Source organism: Rhamphochromis longiceps, linkage group LG8 (assembly GCF_057381845.1).
Source record: "Rhamphochromis longiceps isolate RC_006_pf linkage group LG8, R_longiceps_female_GT1.1, whole genome shotgun sequence".
NCBI lineage: Eukaryota > Metazoa > Chordata > Actinopteri > Cichliformes > Cichlidae > Rhamphochromis > Rhamphochromis longiceps.
The window spans coordinates 29,094,543-29,114,697 of NC_140564.1; the positions used below are offsets into that span (position 1 = coordinate 29,094,543).

Consider the following 20,155-nt stretch of genomic DNA (forward strand, 5'->3'; position numbering starts at 1 on the left):
CATCTAAGTCTAATGATTTAATCCCCCCTTGGTGAATCTTGACCTCCTGTTTTATTAGCGCTGCTGTTTCACAGCAAGAGAATCCCAAGTTTTAAACCACAATATGCAGTTTTGTTTTCCATAAGCTCTGATTTCTCTCACTATTAAAAAACATGCTATGTTAATACTGCCATTCTTGGCCTAGGATGCTCTTAATCCCAAGAGTTTCACTTCCTGTTTAATAAAGAATAATAATAGTAAAAGTATTAACGCCTCCTCGGCCCTTTCCTGTTTTGAAATGTTGCTACATCCCACGGAATCATCTTGATTGGATAATTTCTTACTGTGACCCCGAAATAGAGCTTGATGACTTCCCTATGACTTTCATAAATGAGTCAGAATAGTTTCATGACCTCGATGTATTATTCTTTCTTGGCCTATTAATGCTTTTTCTCCAGCTCAGAAAAGTCATTCAAGGGGAAAAATGGGGTCACTGCCTGCTTGCACTGTTAAAAAACTTTTCATGATATAAATATGAGTGGTAATTTGAAGTGAACTGTTTCTCAAATTTGCCCAATTTCCCAGAAGAAACAAAACATCACCAATAATTTTTAGGTAATTTAAAATGAGCACAGATGCCTGTCTTCATTTAAAGTTAAGAGACAATACTACTTAGTGTCCACTGTTGTGGATATTAAGTGCCAGGGCTGTGAGATTCCCTGATGAAAATGAGTCCTACTAGCTATGTAGGTGCAGGAGATTTAATTCCATTAAAAGCAGACTGTATTTACAGCTTTCCCTTGGGTGAAGCTAAAACAGGAGACAGAGAGCGGCTAAGTAGAGCAGCCATGCTGTCCTTACCCGCTCATCCTCATGAAACCTGTGCACACTCATAGGCTCCATCAGAGGCGGGTAGGGGCTCTGAGGATGCTCAGGGGGCTCCCAAGATGTTTCCCCAGACATTGGGTTGTAGAAGTATGGGCGACCACTGGTCTCATCCACTAACTGCTCCCAGTCTGAGGTCCACGCCGGTGGGGAGGCGGTGGACAGAGAAAGGACAGGAGATTGAGGAGGTGAGGGGGAATAAGGCTCCTCTGCAGGGAGTGGTTCGGGGTCTGTGGAGGGGTCTACAAAAGGGCTGTCCCAGGTTGTGCGCCCTGTGTTGGGGTGGTAGTAATATTCCTGTCCACTTTCGTCGTCAACGTGCACCTCCCATCCCTCTGGGTTAAGGTAGGAAGGAGAGTAGGACGAAGGAGCCGATGGAGGAGACTCTGAGATGCTTTTCCGGAGCTCTGCTACATTGACGTACACTGCTGACCGGAGATTTTCATCCTGCACCTGTGGAAAAACAAAGAAGGGACTCATTCATATGTGCTTCTACATTACAAAACACAAGTTTAAAGCAAACAAAGTAGATTCTTCTGTGGAGTTCATTTTTGAAGGTGTCAAACTCAGATCTTGTCACTTTAGTGTTCCTGTAAACACACAAAAAAGTAGCGCAAGTATTGTCAGCAGTGTCAAGTACTTGTCTTCAGTCCACTGCTCTTACTATTGCTCTTTATAAGTCAGCCTTCCGCATCTTACAGAGCACAGGAAGTAGCTTAGAGCTGAAAAAAACCCCACAGACACGCTCTTCCCTCAGTAATAATCAAAACCTATATTTGTCCACAAAACCACCTCCACATGGGTTTAAGCACCGTCTGTATTTAGCACTTGCTGCCATAGTTGATCATGTGCTGATCAGTGGTGGGTTTTGCGAAGTTTTTGTTAAATACTGTATTAAAAATAAAAAAAATAAAAAATAAAAATAACAACCACACAAATAACACCAAACCACAGGCCAACCATAGATGTTTGAAAACTAGGGTATGCGTTACTATTGCGCATCAGCTTTGGTCCTCTTGTTCGACTGCAAACCAGTTAACTACCTATTTCATTTCATTTTCTCTCTCAATGGGTTGTTAGGTCCTCAGTGTCACATTGCTTTCATGAACAGAGTTCCACATGAGTCCACTTGCTGCATGGCAGGAACACAACATGCAAAACAATCCTGATCATCACAACTAATTTGTTTAAAGAACACCAGCGAGAGTGAGTGCGATGAAAGGCTGCCACTGTCCTCAACCTTTCCTTAGTTACAAGTAGGTACCTGAAACAACTCCTGCCCAAAAAAAACAAAAAAACCTTTGATTTAAGTTACTGTGCTCTCACCTGTGCTCCACTATTCCTTTTTGTAAGACTTCTGAACATGGTGGCACAGATAAAAAGACAGGCTCCTTTCTGCTGCAGACTTTCCCATAAACTACCTCTTGTCACATAGGTAGTCTCATTTTTTATATTTATCAAGACTTGAGACCTGCGCATGTCAGTGCTGTATCTGGTCATAACTGCAATAAACAGAGTCCACAAAAGGAAAAAAAGTGCTAACAGGAAGCAGCAGAAAGTAACTCAGTACATGTCACAATCACAATAATAGCGCAATACCTGCAGAAAATCTGATGAACAAATAGCAGAAATGCTCTCCGTCAAATTCATCTAAAGCTTTGTTTGTTGGGCATTATCTTTTTTTGGCATATTAAATACAACATACAACTACTTGGAGGTGGGGAGACAGTCTATTTGTAACTTTACAATATAACTAAATGTAGTGTATGTATGCAATTGACATTATATCAATACGCTAATATTTAATAACCGTCATGGACATCGTCTGGTTATCCGAGCTGCCCTCATTTCGACTATGATCAGTTTTAAGGTACTATTCCTTAACTGCTTTACACCTGAAAGGCAAATATGACAGTTTTTACTGCACGATAAACATGCACATACACTGGGCGATAGTATTTAGTCCATTTTTATCTTCATAAAAAACGGTCAAAGGAAAAAATGCAACACGGTGATCAGGACACTGACAAAGTTCCAAGAATAATCAAACCTGCATGTTTCATGCAAACCTTATTTATAATTTGAGCATTGGAATGTGCACGGATTCTTGCTTCAAGCCTGCCCATACGGAAAAGAAATAGTAAAAACTTATATGATTTACTCATGAAAGTGGCCACTTTCTCATTACTTTCATATATTGTTTTAGTAAGTATCCAAAACATACAAGTTTCATTATATAATTTTTCAAGGGATCTTATGTGTTTTCACTCTTGTATGCTTTTCATACAAGTTTCACACAAGACAGATACAAACTTTATAAGATTTATATATATCTTTTCCATATGGGTGACTTGTACAGTTTTTCCTTCCTCACAAACGAGGAAGTCACTACACATATATGTACAGTCAGTCGGCATCAATTACATTGTTATGTTCTTTTCCAGACTTTATTTATTAGGTACAATGACAGCCACCAACGTAATCCGTTTCTGCATGAGTTCTTTTGCTTGGGAATGCAGGATTATTAGTTGTCAATGAGTATTTGAAATAGAGATGCGGCTGTTTTAGTACAAGTAAAGGCCATTTTTTGTAGCACCTTTGGCTTTAGTAGTCATTGTTAGAGTCCCGAAGCAGAACTTCTGGGGAAAAAGCACCTTGGAAGCCAAATCATTGCAGTACATGCCACATAACAGCAACATCCAGTGAAGTAGTGTTGCTTTCTCTCCCACCCAGTCAATGACATGATCCTATTTGACTCTTTACATGTAGTAAAGGCCAAAATAATAATAAAAAATCCTTAAATAATCTTAAAAGAGAAAACAAATGAAATGTAAGGAAAGAGAGCAGTGGATTGACATGCAGTGACAGTCGCGCAAGCTAGGAACTGATCAGAGACTCGCTGTGGTTGGTCTATGTGCTTTAACCACTTGGCTTTTGGGTCACCCACACAGTACCCCAACTTAGAGCAGGCAGATAAATGTAGGTGATAAAAATAAAAGAGCAACGAGAGCATTTCTCTATTGCACTGTGTGTGTTTTTATCTATACAGTGTTAGCACTTGGCTTATTATTGATCTTGATATAACTATGAGGCAAGCGATGAGGACAACCAGACAGCTGACCCCAAAACACATTGATCCTGAACAACACAACTGTACAGACAGACACAGAGGAAATGAAAGAGCTGCATCATTGATCTCTGAAATAGCTATGCTGGAAGGTCCCTATCCTTTGGAGAAAACACTAAAACTTAACTGCACGTGATCGAAGCAAAACTGTGCATACGCATATACAGTAATACAATAACAACATCTGAGCATAGTTATATCAGTCACTCGTGTAGGTGGAATTATGGTGTACTTACTACCAGTGTTAATACAGTTCACTAAAAAGGAAACACTAAAGCTAGGTGGGTGGGTGAAAACATTTTAGTAAAATGGCAGTAAAATAAAAACTAAACTTTACATAAAACAGCCTGACTTGTATTGTTGTATTATCACCATCTTACAAAGTCTTACAACATTACAAATACTACAAATCTCATAGTAACAGAACCCAAAACCGTGACTGAGCTTAAATGAGCCAAGCCATTCCTTAAACTGAGTAATGAAAATAAATAGTAAAAAAAAACAAAACTTATTTTCAGCCCATGTGGACTCTATTTACAATGACGTCTGAGTTGTTAATGTTAATTTTTGTTCACAAAAACACCAATCAGGTAAAAAAAAATTAAACACAATAATGCTTTTAAGCCTTTAAGTGCGTTCTGTAGTTAACATTTGAATGCAGATCTTTGATTTGTAAGGAAGTTTCTCTGAACTGATGCTTTTGCTTTGGGAAAATGTTTGGACTAACAAACAAAGTTTGGGTCCAAACTAACATTAAAAACCAACATGGCACAGTTAGTACGCCATGTACGTCACCTTACTTGGTACAGGAAACAAAATAAGTGCAGGGGCGATGTGATCACGTTAGAGAAAACAGGAAGCACATCATTTATCAAGTTTATAAGGATACAAAAACAAACCAATGAATAAAACTGAGCTTTTCATTATAAGCTTCTTAAATAATGATCACCTACCTTAGAAGGCACCGGCAGGGCCATGCCCCGCTTGGACCGGTGACCTGGCCAAAACCTGGACTGCATCTCCACCATCTTTATGTTGTACTATCTAGAGGAGCCATCCATCCAAAAGACACCAAAAACTAGCGACTTAACCGTGCGACTACATTTGGTCCGCTTGTGCTGGGATAGAGGTGAGTGCACACCAAGAAGCACACGCTTACATCCTCCTCACACTGCAGCTGTGACAGTTGCACCCAGACTGAAAGGAGAACTGTGAGCTGTGTGACAACAGCAGCAGGAAGGGACTGTGTAAGGACTGGGTGAGACGTGCGTGCACGTCAGACTGTGTGTGTGTTTGTGCACGCCTATGCATGAATTCCTGTGCACAGGATAGGGGGGTAGAGGGTAACCGTCTGCCAGCAGCCCAAAGCAGAAACACACAGTGAAAACAAGACAGAGGGAACTGTAAGATAGAGGGAGCAGCAGAAACTCTGCAGGTCACTGCAACCTACTTCCTGACTGAGTACCCATAAGATAAAAAAGGAAATTACAGCAATGGAAACAAACTTTTTGGAAGGAAACATGTTATATTCACAACAGAGGAAAAGTAAGATGTTTTGAAACGGTAGAGCTTTTAAAATCTCTTGGTTTTCTTATGTAGAACCAGCAGCTTCCATATAGTGTGTAAAGTGTACACTAATGCCTACACCTAAGTGCCACTAGTGCCTACACTTTATTAATGGCTGAGACCTGCTAGTAGGTCACAGCTAATAATGTGTGTGTGTGTGTGTGTGTGTGTGTGTGTGTGTGTGTGTGTGTGTGTGTGTGTGTGGGGTGGGGGGTGGGGGGGGGGGGGGGGGGGAAGCAAACATTTCCCAGAAAAGGAAATGGAAAAGCTGCTTTTTCACAGGTTTGTCTGATGAGTGTTGCTAAATCTACAGACTACATGTGGGTGGATGCTTGAAACAGGAAGTCTAGTTTCTGTTCAATTGAATTGTTCAGTCAACACTTCCTCCTGCATGGGACAACATAGCCAGCTGGGCTTCAGAGAGTGTGGGTATGTTTTATGGAAGATTTGGAATTTGGCTTTATCCTGAATAAGGTTTGAGTGTAACTTCTCTTTTTATATTGTTGAAATTTAAATTCTTGCAGGTTACAGGGTATACGGCAGAAGACAGTGCTGCAAAGAACATCCAAAAAGCATTTTCATTAATGCAGGAGTGTCAGGTGTATTAGTTAGTGGGCTATATGTACACCAATAAAGTTAGGTGGCAGGTGTGGCTCTTCACATGAGGTTTTTCTGAAATGTAACTGAAATTTTAAGTTAGTGTGAAAGCTTTTATTTTTAATGAACTATCAACTATTTGCAACTATTTATATAAAAAAGTGAAGGACAGCCTGAGAGAACTGAAACTTAATATATCAATAACAAAATAACTAAAGAAAATAACACTTTATATTCACACAACTTGTCGAGACGCAGAAATGCATTTAACTTTCGACAGATGTCTACTTCTGTACTTAGGTTTATTGAACAAAAAAAAGCTGAATTATTAATGACTTCAATACAGTTTTCACATTTGTCATGCAGCAGGCCAGAATGAACTCGTGGGCCACATGATTCCCCTGCATGAAATCTTCTATTTGTAATGTGCATAAAACCACCTGCATAATATTAGCTGACATTTTAGTGAACATATGGGTGATAAGGTATACAAAAGCTTGTCCTGCTTATTCTTTTGCACTATATGCTTCATAAGAGCTACTTTCAGTGGCTCCCTTATTCAAAAGGAGTTGTCATACCGGGTAGCTATCAATACTGCCACAGACACAACCCCAAAAGAATTTGTGTCTCCTCTCTGGATCAAACTGGGGATCTTTTACTAGTAAGATAAATGTACACAACTACACTACAGATGGACTATAAGCTTAAAATGTTGCATATATTTTGTACAGCAACTGGGAGCCCAGTGTATATAATGTACGAATGACTATTTGAAATAACACTGACTTGAGCATGACAAAGCTTTTACCAATTGCAAAAAAACAACATACAAGCCCGACTAACCCCAGGTATTTGGATTAATCAGCTGAACTTAACCAGTTAGGATGTTTTGCTACATTTACTATAGCCAACAAGCTAGCTAACAAGCTAGCACAAGCTATGATTAGCCCATGATCAGTTCTGAACAGTTTTCCCTCCATGAACAAAAAGTCTAGCTCATCTTAACATTAATTTTACTGAAGCGTGGCCCCATGGAAATTCATATCAGCGTTTGTTTGTATCATTCATGGAATTTCTATTGTGCTGGAAGCCAATCTTTTATTGCTATCAGTGTACTTAGGGCACATTTTCATTACAAACGCTAGCTATGAACCTGTTTGGTGCTGTATGGAAGGAGAGAAGCTTTTGGGAAAAAAGTGTTATCCTTTGGATTTTCACTGCAAGCTCAACCCGAACTCCTCACATAAAATCGGCCTACACACTGGTAGAAATAAAGACAGTGGAGAAGGCCTAAATTCTTTCATTTATGTTTACACAATGGCAATATAAAAAACTTTTACTGGATTAAGAAGGCACCTAAGTGCATCTTTAAGTGCCTCAGTAAGATAGTTTGCTAGTCAAATCCATCTAATCACAGAAATAATGATAGTGTTGTGTCAGATTTTGAGATACGTTTCCAGCTGTAATGGAGAATATCTGGAGGGCATCTGTTGTATTGTTTTGTCTAAGATGCCAAGTAAATGGCTCCTTTTTGATAATGTTTTTGAGCGTTATTCAAGGAGAAAACCCTTCAGTGCAGAGCAGACAACTCTATGCCCTCAGCTATGCATGAAGCAGCAATCTGCTTGATTACTTAACCACATTAGCGCTCATCCAATCAAACAATGGAGAACCAAATTGGGGCCCAAATCACGCCACAAGCACACAGTTGAGCTATTGAATCGGTCTGGCTCCACTCGCTCTTACATCACACTCATCATTGGTCCAGAATCCTGGAAGACTCCATAAATGCCCAATGTGGAATCCATCAGCTTATCACATTCTTATCTATGCTCTCCAGGCCAGCTTTGCATGCCGATGTGAAAAACCCGCTGATGCTGTTTGTTGATTTCAGATTTCTCCCACTCACACTTTGTAGGTGAAGTGTTTTCTGTGTAGGAGCGAGGGAGGATTTAAGTACCAGTCGAAGTAATGCTCTCTGGGGAAACTATAAACCAGCCAAGTGAAATGGAAACCTTGGTGTTTTGCAAAAATACCACCTTGACATTTTTTACAGGTGAAAGTAAATATCAACAGTTTGCGTGCAAACACACTGGAAATAAAAATAAAATTCGGGACTTCACTTGCAGCTTTTGATTCTGGGAACTTTTTCTTAGTTCTTAACAAATAGAAAAAAAAGGCAGGATTACTGTAAGCAAGCACATCATAACAAAACTAAGAAAGCATTTTAAAAATAATAATTGCACAAAAGACATTCCTGAGCATATGACTAATACATCCCTTGATAAAGACCAACTGAAGCTTCCTTTAGAGTAGTTTTACATTATTTTGCATTTGTAAACTAAATGAGCAGCTGCACTAAGAAAATAGTAATAATAATTTAAAAAGGTTACAATAAAGTTACAGAGCTTAGCATCCAAGACCTGGGAGAGAAATGCTCAGAAATTTAATGTTTAACAACAAATGTCAAGAATATATTTATGAAATCCTCAAAAACGCTTCTGATTGTGGTTATGTCCAAAACGATTCACTCATTCACTAATCCCAGTGTCCTACTTTGGGAGTTTTATTTAAAAGAGTACATAGCACGCTCATTACTGGATGGACACTACTGGCAAATTTCCTATTTCCTGTTATAGATTTATTTTACATCTACTGTATGTCTCAAAATCTGAAAAGTGTTGCGAATAGGGAAGGGCCTTAAACTTGCATGTTTAATGACTAGTAGGGGCTCATTCATGTAGTTGTAACAACACTTCCAGTTCCACAGAACTCTATGGGGGCCCTCAGCTCCCATGCTCTGTGACCACAGAAAACACTGTAATAATGACCTTATAGTTTATGGTCTTACTGAATAACATCACAACAATGATTTTATTGTTGTAATGTTTATGATGTTTAAACCATCAAAACACTGAATGTTTCATTAGAGGACTTCACTAACCTGTTTGTAACAGTGTGCCTACTTGGGAGTCAGAACTTAAGGCATGGTGAGATACTGTAAATGCACTGAATAGGGTGTAGCTGTACATATGGACATCACTACAGAATGGTGAACCTACTGTATAGTCAACTGTACAGTGAAGAGGGGCTGATTTTGTACACATGCTTTGACATCTGTACAAAAATATCACTTGTTTCTCAAGGCTGTACCTGGCTGAACAGGCTGAGATTACATATCTCTTTATGTAATCTCATATTTCCACATAAAATTACAAAATATGTCCTTTTTTTTTACAGATAACTATATGTTTAATACCTAAATTATGACTTAAGAACCAAGTCAAACCAAATTACCTTCGCAAGAGCAGTTTTATTTGCCAACAGTGTAAAATATTGAATGTGAGAAATGTATTGGTAAAACATGACAGGCATAAACTGGATCTAAGTCTGACTCTCTGAGGTCACGGTATATATTTAGTTCTTGTCTCACACTTACATGCTGAACAAGTTGTTAAACCTTAAACTATAAAAAAAACTAACTCTGTCAAAACACATCATAATATGCATACTTATTTTCACCAAAACTAAAATGTGGTGAAAATGAAAGGACTTGCCTGACCAGGAAGCTAAAAGCACCCGTTCTGCCTGATGTACACATGTGCTGTGCACAGAAATGCCTGACAGGACACTCACACTACCTGTTGGAGCAGTTTCTTGGCATCTGATGTTGTTTCACAGAGCACCAGGAATTATTAGTCTTAAAAGGTGCAGGGTGAGGCATTACTTTTAAAATGCCAATACACATGTATATATATCAAAGGCTCCAGTGCTATCTGTGATGTGGATTATGAGACACGTTTACTTTTGCTGCCAGACATCAATAATTGAACCTTGTACTTCTGGATGATAAAAGAGCCAATTGACACAAGTTAGGTATTTATGAGTCATACTGGCCATAAACATCAGACCTGAATTAAAGTTTGCATTCTACAACAATAGTTTCACAACCTGAGCTTCACTCGACAAACTTAACTTCCCATCTGAAAGCCCAGAACAGCCCAAACTCCCTACCACATTAAGTGACCTACATTTTGGGCTAATTGCAAGTTCTGCACATTACATATGCACACACACGCCAACTGCATGGCAGGGCTGGCATTAAAAGCTCCAAAGCCCTGCTTGTTGGGAGTCAGGCCAGACCCCCTCGCATCACCATGGAGATGGCCCTCCATTGTGGGGTAAGAATTAATGCACTTGAGGGGTCCTGGCACGTCTACAGTCCCGTTACAAGTGTGTGGGGGGTTCATTCATGTTTACACAGAGGAGACGAGAAGGACAAATTATGGTTTAAAATGCAGGAATTCAACTGCACCGCTTCGCAAAAATCATTTCTGGGAGGTGGTAAAAATCTCCCACTGAAGCAACAAACTGTGCTGGTAATTACAGCGTAATGCACACCAAATCACTGGGTATAGTGGGAGAGGCTGTAGACATTACATGACTCAAAGTGCCACACACATTTGGTAGAAACTGAGCAGAAACCCAATCAAACACACCTTCTCCTTCATAAACCCCAGTGCTGTCTGACGTCACGTATTCCTTGCAACAGGTGCAAAAGACGACGGGAAGTGTCGTGAAACTTACCTGAAGCAAAAGTTTCAAGTCACCAAACTACATCCGACAGGAACATAAGGTTAAATGTTGCCGTGTGTTTCATCGTTTCCCTGCCGTGCGCATATGATCACAATTCCCCGGATCGTAACCGGTGCTGGGAAACCAGGTAGCAGCTGGAGGTTTTGGGAGTGGCTGGCAGATTTTCGCTTTAACTCCTTCCTCTCCCCAGGAAAGGTCAACCAGCTGACACAACCTGTTTGTAACCTGTTCTGGAGTGTCATCACAGCCACAGACTGTATTTTTCAAGTCCCAGAGCTAAAAAACAGCCCCTCCTTCAGCTGCACTGCAAAGCCGTTTCATCCACTGCAAACCTCCAGCTCCTCCCGAAGTTTAACCACATCTGTTTAATACAAAGGTGAACCATACGCACCTGATAAAAGTGATCCCGCACCCTCAGAAACTTTCGCTGAGTAAAACTGAGGTCTTGAATCAGCTTTTACCGAAGTATTCAAGGAACACCTCTTTTTTTTTCAGCCATTGAAATGGCATGAAGGGAAAGACCGGGCATTCATATGCTGATGAGCTGGCTCTGACACACCGCAATCAACCGAAACGGTATTCTAAGTCCTTCCTTCACTAGTGTCAACACCAATAAATGGTGGGATCTTATATCTAAGCAAATCCAACCATTCAGTGCTCAGGTTAACCAGGAACACGTTCAATAATATTACACGTGAATCTCTGTTGATCTTGGTTGGGACTAGGCGTGAATTTGATATGAGAGTGTTTTGTAGCTTCAGAAAGAGCCGCACGCAAACTGCCGCAAGGGATGTCCCTTGAGTCAGCAGGTGGGGCACGGGACAGCACAATTAAAAAGCGCATATAAAACCTGGGATGTAGACTTAGAAAGAAGTGATCGTTGAAGCTCGCTCCTCAGAGCATTATGGGTAATGTAGGCAGCAGCTTTCAAACATAGACTGTATATAAAAGCTGGATACAACCCATGTTGAAGCACTTTGAACCCACATTCTTTTTGATGACCATTAGGGAGCTGTACTACGAAACTACTTCAGCATAGCTTAGCTTTCTCTGCATTAGCTGGCTCGACAAAACCTAAAAACAAAACAATCCTGTGTTGTTGTAACAGGTTACATATGTAAAATAATTGTATTCCTTCGGCACAAAATCTCTATAGCACTTAAAACATGCTCTGAGCCTTACCTGTTACAGGTAGGTTACCATAGTGATTTAGCTAGATTAAAAAAGAGAGCTAACCCTTTAGTACTTCTTACAACAGATGTTTTTTATTTCTCAAATAGCCCTCAGCTCTCGGGATCTATGGCCTCAAAAACGTTCTGATCAGTTTATGATGTCATTTGCTAGTTTAAAGTTTTACTGAATACAACATGATGAGCGTTTTATGCATTGTGAAACCTGTTAGCTAAAAGATCATGGTTACCCTGTGACTGACATTTCACCACCATATGAATATGGAGATGTAGAAGGCAGTGGTGGCAGGAGTCCACGTCCATCTTTTAAATACAGTTTAGGCTTTAATGAAGGTTGGCTCCTAAAAATAAGTTCTCCCATTTCTGGTTAGAATGGATACATATGCATTAATAGTACTACTAAGGTATTACTAGTATAATGGGGCCCTTTTTTGTACAACACATTCTTCTCTTTGATTTTTTTTGTGTTCCCAACAGTACTTAGGTGCCTTCACTGTTTTTAGTTGAATCCTTAACGCCAGTAAGTTCAGTGGTTTTACAGTTACTAGTTCCAGTTCAGGTATTTTCACAGCTTTTGAAAGATATAATAACAGTAATATAATAATATGTTAAGTCATGTTGCCTGTCGTTGCCTGTAGGCTTTTTTGGGGTGCAGCATGTAAGTCTCACCTTTCTTAACTCAATTCAAGCCTCCACACGATCCTATTTCTGCCCGTGTCCCGTGGGATTTCCCAGACAATGGGTCTGCTCGGCTCATAGGTTTTCTATTTAAGGAGCAGGCCATTTAAATCTGGATTTTGCCATGTATTTTATAAAAATCAGTTAAGATTACAGTTTTAGATGCTCTAGAATAAAAAGACAAGACAATATGTTAAGGATAATAAATACTGAGATATGTACATGTTTGCAGGTTTAATAACAGTCTGCAAATACTGTATGATCAATAACATCAACAGAACTGTGCTTCTTTATTTTTGTTTTGGGTCTTTTACTTATATATATATATATATATTTTATATATATATATATATATATATATATATATATATATATATATAGGGCAAGATCAAAGTAGCACGGAGGGAGGTTAGCCAACTAACAGAGTTGCAGAAAGGTGCGACAAATAAGGTGCCTAAGAAATACAGCAAGCTGTCCATACCTGAGGCCTTGGAAACTGCCAAGCAAAGACTCACAGCCTTGGCCAGCCGCTTGAGGAGGTACACCAGAGAGATAGAAGGCAGGAGAATAAACCAGCTGTTCTCCACAGAACCAGCAAAGGTGTACTCTCAGTGGCAAGGGAACAATAAGAGAACAGCACCACCAAGGCTGGAGACGGAGCAATACTGGAAGAGCATATGGGAGAAGGATGCAACCCATAACGGCAATGCTCAGTGGCTAGTGGATCTGAGGGCAGACCACAGCGACCTCCCTGAACAGGGTCCAGTAACCATCACAGTGGCAGATATCCAAGAAAGGGTCTCCAGTATGAAGAGTTGGACAGCACCAGGGCCCGACATGGTTCACGCCTACTGGCTGAAGAAGCTGACTGCACTCCACGAGCGTCTGGCAGCACAAATGAACCAGCTGCTAGTTAACGAGAGACACCCGGAATGGCTAACCGAAGGTCGGACGGTCCTGATCCCCAAGGACCCCAAGAAGGGAGCGGTCCCCTCCAACTACCGACCAATAACCTGCCTCAGTACTACATGGAAGCTCCTGTCAGGCATCATATCGGCTAAGATGAACAGGCACATGGGTCAACACATGAGCGGGACACAGAAAGGAATTGGCAAGAATACCAGAGGTGCAAAACACCAGCTACTGGTAGACAGAACAATCAGCCGAGACTGCAAGACCAGACTGACCAACCTGTGCACTGCCTGGATTGATTACAAGAAGGCCTATGACTCAATGCCCCACAGCTGGATACTGGAATGCCTAGAATTGTACAAGATCAATGGGACCCTAAGAGCCTTCATCAGGAACTCAATGGGGATGTGGCGTACAACACTAGAGGCCAACTCCAAGCCCATAGCACAAGTTACCATCAAGTGCGGGATCTACCAAGGAGATGCTCTGTCCCCACTGCTGTTCTGCATAGGCCTGAACCCCCTCAGTGAGATCATTAACAAGACTGGCTACGGATACCGACTACGGAACGGAGCAGTTGTCAGCCACCTCCTGTACATGGATGACATCAAGCTGTATGCCAAGAGTGAACGAGACATCGATTCACTGATCCACACTACCAGGCTATACAGCAATGACATTGGAATGTCGTTCGGACTGGAGAAGTGTAGTCGGATGGTAACAAAGAGAGGGAAGGTAGTCAGAACTGAGGGGATTGAACTACCAGAAGGCAACATTGCAGACATAGAGGACAGTTACAAGTACCTGGGGATCCCGCAGGCAAATGGGAACCATGAAGAGGCCGCTAGAAAGGCTGCAACCACCAAGTACCTGCAGAGGGTCAGGCAAGTCCTGAGGAGTCAGCTGAATGGTAAGAACAAGATCCGGGCCATCAACACATACGCCCTGCCCGTGATCAGGTACCCTGCTGGGGTAATAGGCTGGCCAAAGGAGGAGATAGAAGCCACTGACATAAAGACAAGAAAGCTCCTGACCATGCATGGAGGGTTTCACCCCAAGTCCAGCACCCTGAGGCTGTACGCTAAGCGGAAGGAAGGGGGCCGGGGACTGGTGAGTGTCAGCACCACAGTCCAGGATGAGACAAGGAACATCCAAGAATACATTGGGAAGATGGCCCCAACTGACCAAGTGCTCAGTGAATACCTCAGGCAGCAGAAACCCAAGAAAGAGGAGGGAGACGAGGAACCATCATGGAAGGACAGGCCCCTGCACGGTATGTACCACCGGCAGATAGAGGAGGTGGCTGATATCCAGAAATCCTACCAGTGGCTGGACAAAGCTGGACTGAAAGACAGCACAGAGGCACTAATCATGGCAGCACAAGAACAAGCTCTGAGTACAAGATCCATAGAGGCTGGGGTCTATCACACCAGGCAAGACCCCAGGTGCAGGCTGTGTAAAGATGCCCCAGAGACAATCCAGCACATAACAGCAGGGTGCAAGATGCTAGCAGGCAAGGCATACATGGAACGCCATAACCAAGTGGCCGGCATAGTGTACAGGAACATCTGTGCCGAGTATAACCTAGAAGTCCCGAGGTCAAAATGGGAGATGCCCCCAAGGGTGGTGGAGAATGACCGAGCTAAGATCCTGTGGGACTTCCAGATACAGACGGACAAAATGGTGGTGGCTAACCAACCGGACATAGTGGTGGTAGACAAACAGAAGAAGACGGCCGTAGTGATCGATGTAGCGGTTCCGAATGACAGCAATATCAGGAAGAAGGAACACGAGAAGCTGGAGAAATACCAAGGGCTCAGAGAAGAGCTCGAGAGGATGTGGAGGGTGAAGGTAACGGTGGTCCCCGTGGTAATCGGAGCACTAGGTGCGGTGACTCCCAAGCTAGGCGAGTGGCTCCAGCAGATCCCGGGAATAACATCGGAGATCTCTGTCCAGAAGAGCGCAGTCCTGGGAACAGCTAAGATACTGCGCAGGACCCTCAAGCTCCCAGGCCTCTGGTAGAGGACCCGAGCTTGAAGGATAAACCGCCCGCAGGGGCGTGCTGGGTGTTTTTTTATATATATATATATCTGAATAATACGTAATGTCACACAGTGTGTTTCTCAGCACACTTGCTTTTCTACTGTTTATAGTGGACAGAGAAGAGATAACTGGATAAATCTTTCTATGGGAATTCAAGTTTACTAGTCTGAGAGTTTGAGATGTTGAAACTGATGTTTAAATGCTATTCAGTTCTCTTCTCAGTTCTCCTAAGAGCAGGAAGTGAAATAGTTAGAGCCACAGATGGGCCGAGGCTTCACCTGGGATCCCCAACATGCAGCAGAAGTTCCCAGTGTTTTTGTTATGTTCTCTCTGAAAATAAAGCAGCGCTTCATTGCACATGTTTCATAAGTGATAACCTCCTCTTATGCTGCATAAAGTGAAACTTCTAAACTAAGTCTAGTTCGTCGTGTTTGTTGCATAAAAACATGAATACAAGCATTTTCAAGGTGCATTTTTTGTGGCTTTAAACGTGCATTGATGCAGTGCTAAACAATAACACAGTCAAACCTGCAGTGGGGGTTAAAGCTTTTTAAAGCACTGTAATGTGTAAGCATAGCTGCCATACCTTACATGACAAAATTGCACCCTCTTGTGGCAGAAAACCCCCGTGTTCATCAATTGAGGTGATACAGAATGAATGAAGCGTTGAAAAAAGTATGTGGGTCTTACCTGCTCCGTAGGAGGTACTTGCATGGAATTTTTTTCTGCAGTTTGTTTGACACTTTGCCTCTCTGGGGGATGCGTGTCGAGTGAAACTAGAGGAGGCGGAGGCTCGGGAAAAGTGTCAAATTCTGTGACGATTAGCTCTGGTATGGTGTCATATGTGGGTGGTGGGGGCAAAGGGAAATCCATATCCTCATCATGTGCAGAGGTCTGCTCTGCAGTATCATCCTGCAGTGAGATTTTTGACTCTTTTTTTTCTTTTATGACCTTTGGCACCAGATGAGGTTTTGCATACACTTGGGTGCTTTCAGCCTTTGGAGGTGCCGAGTTGTGCGTTTTTACATTATTCAGAGTGTGTACAAAGGTGCTGTTAGTCTGTACATCTGTCTTCACCTCTGGTAAGTCGTCACCGAAACCAAAAGTGGAGAAGCGGTAGGTCTCTTTTGGAACATCCTGAGATGATGGACGACTCTTTGTTGTCCCTTTACGTGGCTTTACGTTGGTCATATCCACTGGCTTACTAACAGTCAGACCCTGAGCTGAATTCAGCTTGTTAGGACGAAGATGGTCTCCACCGGTGGCCGAGAGCTCCTCCACATACTGTGCAGGAATATAAAAGGGCTTGGTGTGCTGGTCTTTGCGAACGTGCCACCAGTGATCATTAGTCTTGGAGACCAGGATGTAACTTTCGTTTGGCTTTATGGACACTCGGCGACCATCTTTCGCTGTGTACTCGTACTCAAACTTCACTGACACGTGCTCCATGCTCTTGTGCAGGGCATCAACTCCCAGTTAATGTGGACGCACAGGGAACATTTTGAAACTGGAAATAGAGGAAATGTGATGTTAGGGTGGGTGTCAAAAAGTGTTCAGAGTTCATTGCTTGTTTTTGTTTCGTGATCCCATTTCACAAGATTGTGTGAAAAATCTCTCAAATTGCCCCCCCCCACACTATATATATATATATATATATATATATATATATATATATATATATATATATATATATATATATATATATATATATATATATATATATATATATATATATATATATATATACACACATACATATATATAGAGAGAGACACAGATAGATAGATATGTGTATATACATAGAGAGAGAGAGAGGAGACTATTTTTTGCATGTCTTCATAACACTTAAGTGCTTAGTGTGTGTTGGTTGTGGGCTTTTTTGCTCTGACAACCCAACACAATTGGTAAAAAGGAAATGAACTACTGCTTAGAATCATGGTGATGATGTTGTATTTCTTGGGGAAATACAACATCAGATGCACAACAACACATGACACCTACGCTGTGTCATTGTTTATCTGACAAACAGTCACAAAATGCAGCTGCAGTGCGTAAAAAAATTAGACACACTCTTAGGACTTCCTGCCAAGTCTGTGAAGGGTTATACAGCCATTTCCAAACAACACCATTCTACAGTAAGAGAGATTACTCACAAGTGGAAAAGATTCAATCCCCTTAACACCTAGTGTAACATATTTGATACAAACCAATCTTTGTGCGCTTTTGAGACTTCTACATCATTAGAGTCCTTTATTCTCTTAAAATACTTCCTCAATCAAATTCTAAGACATTTAAAAAAGGAAAAGAAAAGAAAATAACAAACAAATTGAAAGCCATATATGGAAATTAAATTTCAAGAAATTTTTTAATCAAATTTGTCAGATAGTTCAATAAACTCTCCAATTCGAATTTTCTGGGAATGAATTCAAATGTCCGGCTTTAAGGGCTTAAATATTAAAGTTCATGACAGTACAATTAGAAAAAGACTGAACAAGTATGCCTTGTTTGGAAGGGTTGCCTGAAGAAAGCCTCTTGTCTCTAAAAAAGAACACAGCAACGTGGCTTAGATTTGAAAAGTTACATCTGACCAAACAATATGACATTAGGTAAAATGTCCTTTGGACAGATGAGACCAAAGCGGAGATGTTTAGCTATTGTGCATAGCATCATGTTTGGGAAAACCAAATAAATGGGCACAAACATCTCATAACTGTCAAGCACGGAGGTAGATGGATGAGGATTTGGGCTTGGGCACCTCACAGTCACTGAGTCACCCAAGAACTCCTCTGTACACCAAAGTATTCTAGAGTCAGATGTGAGGCCATCTGTCCGATAGATAAAGCTTGTCTGAAACTGGGTCATGCAACAGATCAACGCTCCCAAGCACAGCAGCAAATTTACTCAACAGAATGGCTGAAAACGCGAAAACATTCCAATGGTCTAGTCAAAGAGCAGACCTCAAACTGATTAAGATGCAATAACGGGAGGGCTGTGTATAAACAGAAAGTGGGCCAAATTTTCACCACAATGATGTGAAAGACAGAGTGATACAGAAAAGCATTCAAAAGCTATTAAGTCTATGTAGTTTTCCATATTTTTCCTCATTTTGGATTCGTTTTTAATAAATAATGTGATATGGGTGCATTGTTGTTCATCTGAGGTTGTATTTCTCTAATTTTAAGACCTGATAAAAATAATGCTACATAGCTGTAACATCTATATTCTTTTTCTTCTTTCATCGAGCACTCAAAGCACTTGGACCCATGTCTGCCTGTCCAATAATCCATTCATGGTTAGTGTTTGACATTATTATGTTAATACTGATTTACCAGAAAGGCTAATGCAGTTCCAGTTTAGAGTAATGAGCAAAAGGCTGGCAGAGATAAAAGCCTCTATGTGTGTGCGCAGAATTAGACAGGAAATGGAAGTTGCTTTCCATTTGCTGCAGAGCAACTTCAACCTAAACTTGAGCTTGAGCAGCAGACTGAGTAATTGCTTAGCCACAAAACAGGAAGCCTGCACCGTCCTCATCTCAGCGTCAGGCAGACGTCACTCAGCAATCTCAGTTTGCCTGTTAAAGGCTATGTTTTTGCTACGGAGGACTCTGAATGTTTACTGCTTTTTATTATCTTCTGAAGCACATTTTAAACAACAAATTTAGTCATACTAAAAACAAAATAAAACCACAAAAGACAGTCGTATTGCTAATAGTGCTAGCCGTATTGTTAAAATCCTTATACACTGCTTTTTAAAAGAAACTCCATAATGCCAAATCATACATACACTCAAGGCACATAAAAATGCAAAATTATAAATAATGGGGGGAAAAAGTTAACCAACATGGGTAAAATTCTCATATTTTGTCTTCTGGCATATTTTAAAGTTCAACATTCAACAATAAAATCAAACCTAACCCTTGAATTTCACACTTTATAAGTTAAAATTGGTTTACTTGCCTCATCTCTGCCTCCCAGCATTCCCCGACAGTAGTTTTTCAGTCTCGCAGCCTTGAAGCGGCACCTAAGTATCTAAACAGCCGGAGCTCAACCTGCTGCTTACATGTATCATTTCTGCTCGTTTGCCTCCCTCTTATTTCCTGTTCTGTGTGCCTCTGCGAATGCACCGAAAGAAGCAAATGGTGAGGCATTACAGCACAAAAGCCACGAGAAATGGGAAGTCTGACTTTAACCACACTTCCCAGTGTTTTCTTTAAATGTGCTTTGTTTTCACAGAAAATTGCTCACAAAAAGCCAATGGGATTGTCCGACCAAGTGCTGACTCAGTCTGCCATAATATTTTGCAAACACTGTGAATAAATAAACGTGGTAAACATAGAGTTTTAAGGACAGTTTAACTCTTTTCTTATTGAAAATAACAAAGATAGTTTAATGTTTTATGTATGTGATGGGAATGCAAAAATGAAATCTTTTAAACTTAATAGAGTATGTTACCAATAGGACCATAAGACAATACTTTAGAAAAGCAGGGTAGTTATGTGTGTAGTTGTAGCTTCATGTGTATATCTTTAAAACCAAGTACGCCCTCTGCTGGAATTTTAGGTTAAATAAAATACACATCTAAG

At 41.0% G+C, this 20,155-nt stretch overlaps 1 protein-coding gene across 1 annotated transcript in view; it reads right to left on the reverse strand.

Moving 5' to 3' along the window:
• arhgap27 (Rho GTPase activating protein 27) overlaps nucleotides 1-17,036 on the reverse strand; it is a 30,219-nt gene extending 13,183 nt beyond the window's left edge. Inside the window, exons 1-2 of the mRNA XM_085416929.1 lie at nucleotides 16,264-17,036; nucleotides 841-1,317 (exon numbers count right to left, since the gene is read on the reverse strand). Coding sequence (XP_085273055.1) covers nucleotides 841-1,317; nucleotides 16,264-17,022 — 1,236 coding nt within the window. The 5' untranslated portion in view covers nucleotides 17,023-17,036. The remainder of the gene's footprint in view (nucleotides 1-840; nucleotides 1,318-16,263) is intronic.
• Nucleotides 17,037-20,155: the final 3,119 nt, after the last annotated feature.